Source organism: Hyposmocoma kahamanoa, unplaced genomic scaffold (assembly GCF_003589595.1).
Source record: "Hyposmocoma kahamanoa isolate Upper Pololo Valley unplaced genomic scaffold, ASM358959v1 185, whole genome shotgun sequence".
NCBI lineage: Eukaryota > Metazoa > Arthropoda > Insecta > Lepidoptera > Cosmopterigidae > Hyposmocoma > Hyposmocoma kahamanoa.
Genome location: NW_020653715.1, coordinates 909,050 through 917,340, shown reverse-complemented (window position 1 = coordinate 917,340; position 8,291 = coordinate 909,050). Strand labels below are relative to the sequence as shown.

Genomic DNA, 8,291 nt, shown 5'->3' with positions numbered 1-8,291 from the left:
GCATTAATTATCATAACAAAAGTAGTGGTCATTTCACAAAAAATCTTAACAATACGACGATATCATTACATTATTACTTTTGTCAGTATCAAAATTCAAATGTTACATTTCGAGTTAGACCACTTTGTTACTGTTTTAGTTGCGATTAATTGAATTTTAATTATAACCTGTACGGGGTTTTTGACAAGTGATATACTGAAGCAATAAGATAGAAATCATGGTACGTTAATTTTTAATCAGTTTTAACAAATTCTAAAGGAAAAGTCAAATCCTTACAAGTTTCTTCTAGTTTAATTTTTTTTATTACCCCGTATAGAACTCTGTATAAAACAAAATGTGATAACGGCGGCGTCTAAAATAAAATTGTAAAATGTAGTCACTTCGGATTAATTAGCTTTTAAGGATCCAATATTGTGTTGATACTGTTTGTACATTTGCAAAAATGCTTTAGGCTGTGTGTTGTATGAAACCTATAAGGTTCATCCTTATAACCAAACTAATACTTATAAAGCCCATGGTCTGTGGCAACCTATTTGACCAATCGCTGTGCCCTGTTTCTGGGATTACGGAATGGGGAACACTCGTCATTAATAGTTGACCTTACTTACATTGGCTATAACCAATCAAAGGTTCTCAACCTATTACCTATTACCTGGAAGCCTAAGATACAGATCTCTGATCTAGTTTAGATTCCAGTCTCCTACAAATTTTGTCATCTTATTTAATAAGATCTCTGTACCAAATAATGTGTAACCTAATTTGTGGAGAGAAATAAACTTATTATTATTATTATTATTATTATTATTATTATTATTATTATTATTATTACGTGTGTACTTTATGCTTCTCGGAAATCAGACAGTGTGATTGTTCGATAGAACGTTTTCTTTCGATTACCTCCTACACAGGCCACCTAGTGATCTCCTATATCACGGGTTGCGCTTTAAAATTTAAAAGTTTAGTTTAAAGTGACCACTTTGATGATTCTTTCAAATCAGTTTTGTAAATGTACAAGCGAGTATTGACGCAGAAATTTACTTAATTAGTGATAAATGTTGAAATAAAGGGGGCAAATTAAAAATATATTTTACTTATTCATATAGTTAAATTAATTTTCACAACTAATCTACTTGAAACGATACAATATTATTGTGATTGTCATTACATGTACTTACATTGATGAAATGTGATGTTACATATTAGTTAATAACATGTTCATTTTTTGTTTGTTAATAAAATGTGCTTTATAAATGTGTTTTTTAATTAAGGACTTCCAACATTTCAGAAATTTTAAGTTTTTTAATCCTATGACGTCCTCTGTACTTCCTCTGAATATTTCCAAAGGGTTAGAAGCAAAGAACGCCCGCAAGTCTTAGGCTGATCACACATGGTGCCGCGGCGTCATGTGTTTTGCTGCTGCGGCGTCATACCATAGCGCCAGCGGTGCAAATGCTGCTCATACCGCGTCATCTACCAAAATTGTACACTAGTAGAGAATTGCGGCAAAACTCGTCGCCGCCGCCGCGATGCGTGAATGAAAGTGTGTATACAAATGCAAGGATGTCTACAACTGCAGCGCCGCTGTTGTTACTTCATCAAATCAAATTGGGAATACCGAATTGAGATTACCATGACAAATAAAGTATATATTTTTTAATTTTGTGTCATGAGAAACATGCTATTGATTAATTATTTCATATTTAATACTAGGTATAAGGCAAACGAAGTCGATTAAAAACATTATTAAGAAACTTTCAAATAAAATCGCAAGCATATAACAATTACGATTTACGATCTGTGGCAATCTGTGACTGATGGATGTCAGTTCCTAGTTAAAGTGCTCATTAAAAAAAAATTGTTTTATAAGTATAAAAAGTTTATTGTCTAATACTGTCTAGTTCAATAATCTATTACAAAATAATAGTTTGTTATGGCTTAATTATATCCATGAAATAGTATCTCATATCCATATGCGGATTATTTTCCGTTCATTTGGCGTTACGGGAATAATATTATAATACTCTCTTAATCATTGAGTTTTTTTTTAAATAAATAAAAAGTTTATTCATCAATTCGTCAACTAAATCATAAACTTGAATTACATGCATTAAATAGATGTAATTTTGCAAAAGAGCTGTTTAGAGCAATAGTCGTAGCAAGGGACTGTCGGACTGTTGTCAGCTTTCGCCAGAAATTGTAATAACGTACAATATTTCAGTCAATTTAAAAAAAAACCGACGTAAAGTTTGTGGGCTTCATCTATTTGCAAAGTTTTATTGAAATCGGTTAACAATAAGCGGGTGGAATCCTAAAAAAAAACTGCCACTGCCACTGCCTAGAGGTGGTCTATTTTCTTCAATTCCACTAATGGATTAACTTAAAAAAAAAAATTTCGATATCGGTTGACAAATGTCAGAGTCATCTCGTAACATACACAAAAAGTCCTTTTTTTGATGTCGGTTAAAAATACTATTTTAATATTACAGTCCCAAGTCTATTTATTAGCAACATTTTTATATTTATTAAGAGTAACAACCTTTTCTATAACAAGAAGATAGAATTATAAGACATATGCCTGTATCTCAATTTCTTTTACGACAATGGTGACTTAAGTGTTAACTGGTACTGCAAGTGCTGGAAATTTAATTTTGTTATCCGGATTATGAACGTTTTTTAGCGCACAAATAAAATGTCAATTTGAAGGAAGTAACCCATCACCTAATTTGATTGGTTAGTTTCTTGAAACTGAAAACGCAGCAATAAATGTACCAGATAATAGCTCCAATGAAGTGCTAGTGCCTGGTGCATTTTATTCCCCTACATGAGATTCTATATAATATACTAGTCTGCATAACACTTTAGTGTTAATATTCAGTTACAGTATTCAAGTTTGCATAATTTTGAACTTACTTAGCCTTACATAATAATTACTTAATAAATTAAAGTATACAAAAGAAATACTGTGGTCTGTATAAAAAAAGAATAAATATTAATTTGTACATAATAATCCCACTAATAATTAAGTCTAATTAAATCACAAAGAAATGGTAACTAGGCGTTAATTTAATATTCTGTACTAAATTGGCATAGTTCTTAAAATCTGTTTTAAAATAATCATTCATTATAATCTTTTGTGAGCTGTGTCCAATAACTAATGTTATAAATGTAGTATTTTTAATGTTGTATGATGGGATGACTCTACCCGTGATACTTGTATTGGATAATACAATTAAGAAACCAACTCACCGCTAATCAATTTTTTTTAAGGATATTTAGCGGGTGGCCGCTGATGGCCTTGACAGCCACCGAAAAAAAGGGCGAGCTTTTACTTTATTTATCTTCAAACTATACTCAAATACTTGCGCGACACTAATCTTACTAACACCGAACAATACTGAACATCAAGGTTTGAACTTGAAATTTTTTTGTGAATTCGATAAGTGTTCTTTGGATTGTTTGTTGTTTACAATCACGGATAGAGTCAGGACATGAAATTTAAGACGTTATTTTTAACACTCTGGGTTTTATAAACCATTTTGAGCATAAAAAATGTAATATTTTTTTGTAACTTTTAAATTCAATTATTTTCGTGAAATTACTCCACTACTTTGTTATATTAATACGAAGATCGACCACTTAAAAAACATTTCTTTCGATCTGGCTGGATTCGAACCAACGTCTTCCAGCAAACCGTGGCAGATGCTATGCAGTTGGCATGGCGTGCTAAATTGGTTTGCTGGAAGACGTTCGTTCGAATCCAGCTGGAGCGAAGGAAATTTTTGTTAGTATTGGATCTTCATATTAATAATTATAAAAAAATATTTTTACTCTTTTTTTTACAATTATATTTGTCGGCTCATCAAAAACGAATGATATTTATTGCCTAAATTTTAATCTCATGTAATGAATTATTAAATAATTTATTTACCTCTACATAAGCCTCCTTGTGTTTCTCATCACGCAATAGGAATTCCGGTATTCTACGCGTACAGTCGACGGCATCAGATAACTTATTTAAAATTTTTCGGCTGATAATCAAAAAGGCCTTAGAGGAGGACACCACAGAAATTGAGTCTAAATTACAAACGTCACTTGTTAACAGAGTTACAATCGTATTAGATAAGGTGCGGATGCGTTTAGACTTAGGACAGTCCCGCTTTATCGAAGGTGTCCAGATTAGGGAGATGCCACACGGGCGTTTTCGTCGTCGCAACTGCGTTGTACTACATATGAAACAGAAGGACATGCCATATGGTGCGTTGAAACAGCGCGCATCGAACGGAACAGCTCATGTGTCAGTAAGTCGGTTGAAATCAACGCAGTTGCGACAATGCAACGCCGACGCAACGCCCGTGTGTGGCATCTCCCTTATCCTTTTATCTGCTGCGCCTTTTAACTTGCAGTCCCCCGTATCATATCCTAATAAGTTTTGGATATATATCCGGTTTCAGTACTTTGATAATAGTATGTTTATGTTCCTTGACATCCTGAGTTGTAGCTGACAAATATGGCTGCGTATTATTTCCATATATCTTCCTCTTGTCAATGTACCGTCTTCTGTCTCGCCTGACATTGAACAACATCTTGGGTTTCGGTCTGGGTCAGGCCCACCGCTGCCAAATGTTGTTTTGCTGCGAGTCGCTGGCTGTTAGCACGTTGGACTCACCGCCATCGCCCAGAGGGGTCTAGAAGATACAAAAGAGAGCAATATTGTGTTGCGAAAATTAACAGTAATATCACCACCTTCACTATGTACCGTGTCTATATTAAAATCTTGTCTCATATGGAATGCTACACGTGCAGTTTGATATGAATGTAACCGCGAAGTGTTTTGAGTAATTATTAACTGGCTCCTTAGTAATTAACCTTCGATTCAGTAATTATTAACTTTGTATTCAGAGGGTACTATAATAAGTCGTTAACATTTTTTTACAGCGAGAAAACTTACAGTAGTAGTCCCCAGCCATCGCTGTTTAATGAAATCGGACACCTTCTCTGCAATCATGACGGTGGGAGCATTGGTGTTGCCCGTAGTAACAGCGGGCATTATGCTGGCGTCCGCCACGCGCAGGCGGTCAATGCCTTGCACCTGGAGGGAAGAATGTTCAGCGAACAAGTCGAAGGTTTGAATTAAGTCTTCAAATCAAAGTTTATTCAAAGCAATGCACTGCTGAATTTCCGGAAGATATGCTTCTACTGTATTATCAGGGTGGTGATGCGCATAAACCTCGATTTCTGTGTTAGTGCACCGTCGCGGAAGCGAAAAGGTCGATTTCTGTTTCCCTACAATTCTGCCTATCATTGTTTTGTTCATATTACATGTCTTGGCAACTAGCTTTAGTCTTAATTAGCGCTGTTTGTTTCGTTACCTGCAGTAAATTATCAACGACAGCACTGGGATCTCCCCTAGGTCCCATCTTGCAGGATCCCGCCTGATGATTCTCCGGTGCCGTCTGCATCCTCACCGCGCACTCCCAGTATGCGTCACAGCCAAACTTTATCTTCTCGCACCCTTTCACTGGTGTTTTATCCAGTTGCACACCAAACCTCTTCAGGGCTTTCGCCTCTGACAGTCTGATAGCAAATTTGATACCTTCGATTAAGGTTTTTACGTCATCTGGGTGGGTTAGGTAGCTGAAAAGGAAAAATTGCTTTTCGTAAATCACAGGCTGAGTTTATAGCGAGTTGGAAAATTCGTTGAAAATGACTAAAGCGTACTTGGCATGAATCTTGGGATAATCAAACGGATTAGCTGATCGTATTTCCAACCGCCCTCTGCTTTTGGGATGCAGCACCGTCGGAATAATCTGGATGGTCCGAGACCCGTTGTCCAAACGTTCTCCAACCATGCCTGTTTTGGCGCAGTCAGCCAGAAAGCCGCCGAAGAATAGCTGGATGTCGGGATGATCTTCCGCTGGATTTGAGTACTTTGTGTTTATGAAGGCGGTCACTTCGGATATACCTGGAAATTCCATGAAACTATCTTGCTTATTGGAAACTTCTAATACCAATCAAAAACTTGTTTAGATGAATTATTTTTAAGTAAGATTTCGATAAGTAGGAAAAAATTGTCTCAGTAGCTTTCTTTTTACACATTGTACAAAAATAAGGTACAATTTCTGTTTATCTAACACGGATTCAGGACAGCAACCCTGTTTACGTTTTTCTCTTACCAGTCCCAGACATCAGTCCATCCCTAAACAGCAAATATTCCATGGCCGTGGCCCAGTTGAGTGGCGTAGTGTTATTATCATTGATTTGGAAGTTAAGGAAATGAGCCACATGGTTGTGCAAGTTGTGTCCTACGGCAGGGAGACGATGAACAAGCTTCACGCCGGCATTATTGAGGACTGCTGGGTCACCGACTCCGCTCAGTTGCAGGATTTGGGGTGATGCCACTGCTCCTGCACTGTGAAATAAATTGTGACATTTTTTAGCTCCAGTTTATTGAGTTTTTCTATTGTATATCTTTTGGCCCTTGGCCAGGAATGTTAATGGCTTTAGACTTACCTCAAAATAATTTCATTGTTAGAATATATGACTTCAGTGCCACCAAAACTGTTTCTGACTTCCACAGCATACGCCGTTCTCGTCGTCTGATTGATCAATATCTTAGTAACAGTTGCATTTAGCATGACGTGAAGATTTTGTCTATTCTTAACGGGTCGTAGGAATGCGCGGGCGACGGACAGACGGGAACCATTACGGTTGGTTGTCTGGGCGATTGAGAAACCGGTATGTTGTGCTCCATTTAGGTCTCTAGCTGGGTAACCTGAGGTCAATTAGTGAAATGGTGTAAGTTTTATGGGAATTTGGTACTACTATGGGATAAAAAAAACTTAATTGTATAGTTTTGCTCACGTAGCTAGATAATTTTGTATCTTTAATTTGATAATAACTGTGGACGTCATCTTGTCTATTGTTAAAAGTGGCAATTAGGTACCATTGTCCTTTTGGTAGGTTATTGTTAGTTACAGCAAAACCTGCATATACCTATGTCAGTTTACAATACATGACCTAAGCCGTAACGAGAAAAGTAATATACCTAATTCTTCTCCAGCTTTCACAATAGCGTAACTCAAAGGCGGATGATACGGGAACTGAGCGACAGTCAATGGTCCTCCAGTCGCATGATACCCCTGGTCCATAGCCTCGATTTGCTTGTTGTCTTCGGATTTGAGGAAGTACGGGAGGACCTCATCGTAGGACCAGCCTTCGTTGCCTGCTGCTGCCCATTCGTCGTAGTCCTTGCGCGAACCTCGCATGTACATCATACCGTTCATTACTGATGTACCGCCAAGCACCTGGTTGTGGTGTAGAAAATAAAATTAGCTCCTGGAATGATAGATCAGGTACTACTACTTCTAGCAGTTTCTCAGACATTTACAAGGAAGAGGTAAGTGAAGTCTATGTTTTATGACTTGGTTCAGCGCACAGATTAGGTATGTACAGGAACGTTTTGCTTCCTGCAGCGAGCTATTTATTTATTCTAGTACTACGTACTATTTTTTTACTTTACGATGTATGAATTCTGTTTAGGTTGTGGTTTCTGTTCTTTGAAGAATTATGAAGACAAGAAGTATAAGTGAATTTACCTTTCCTCTAGGCCAATAGCATTTTCTATCAGTCTCTCCAAGACAAGCTGCGGGCTCAGGCTCCGTTTGATAACCCCAGTCGATGCTGGAGCCTATAAAGTTCAGGAACATTGAAGGAACTTGTGTTCCTGTCGGTTCGTCGAAACCTGGAAACCGGAATTCTTAATAAGAGAAGGAAACAAAAAGTCAATTAATCTTTATTTATAGGTAAGCAAGTTAAAGTTAATATTGATTAAACTCTGCTAGTCGTTCATAAGGCGGATTCCCATGAGAAGAATGAGTAAAAAAACTCTAGGGCATGGTTTCCCAAAGTGGTCCCTACCGCCCCTCCAGTGGGCACTGAAGAATCTTAAGGGGGCGGCAAGGGCCTCGGAAGCAATTGGGGCGTTGATGCTGTCCAGGGAGTGCTACCGCATTTGAAAAAAACAACCGAATTATCTATATAAACATATAAACTATACTACTTACATAATTTTTTTTTTTCCTTGTGATTTTTTTGTGTTAAGTAAATATAATAAATAAGTGTTTTTTTTTGTGGTGGTTGGTCGTTGAAATTTCTTTATCTTGCCGAAGTGGGCGTTGAGCCAAAAAGGTTGGGAACCCTAAGGGTTGCTCTTTGAAAATAAACGTTTGTACACATTTATTATTTCCAATATTTATTTCAAATATCATACCCCGAGACAACCTGCAAGAGCT

General features: G+C 37.0%; 1 protein-coding gene across 2 annotated transcripts in view; it reads right to left on the bottom strand.

Annotated features, from left to right (window-relative positions):
• Positions 1–4,311: 4,311 nt before the first annotated feature.
• Positions 4,312–8,291, bottom strand: part of LOC113226276 (glucose dehydrogenase [FAD, quinone]) — a 71,129-nt gene continuing 67,149 nt past the window's right edge. For both annotated transcript variants that reach the window (XM_026458841.1, XM_026458840.1), the window contains 8 exons: positions 7,596–7,741; positions 7,046–7,304; positions 6,511–6,772; positions 6,174–6,409; positions 5,719–5,962; positions 5,370–5,634; positions 4,949–5,089; positions 4,312–4,685 (listed from right to left, as the gene is read on the bottom strand). In XM_026458841.1, the coding sequence (XP_026314626.1) occupies positions 4,602–4,685; positions 4,949–5,089; positions 5,370–5,634; positions 5,719–5,962; positions 6,174–6,409; positions 6,511–6,772; positions 7,046–7,304; positions 7,596–7,741 (1,637 nt within the window). In that variant the 3' untranslated portion in view covers positions 4,312–4,601. The remainder of the gene's footprint in view (positions 4,686–4,948; positions 5,090–5,369; positions 5,635–5,718; positions 5,963–6,173; positions 6,410–6,510; positions 6,773–7,045; positions 7,305–7,595; positions 7,742–8,291) is intronic.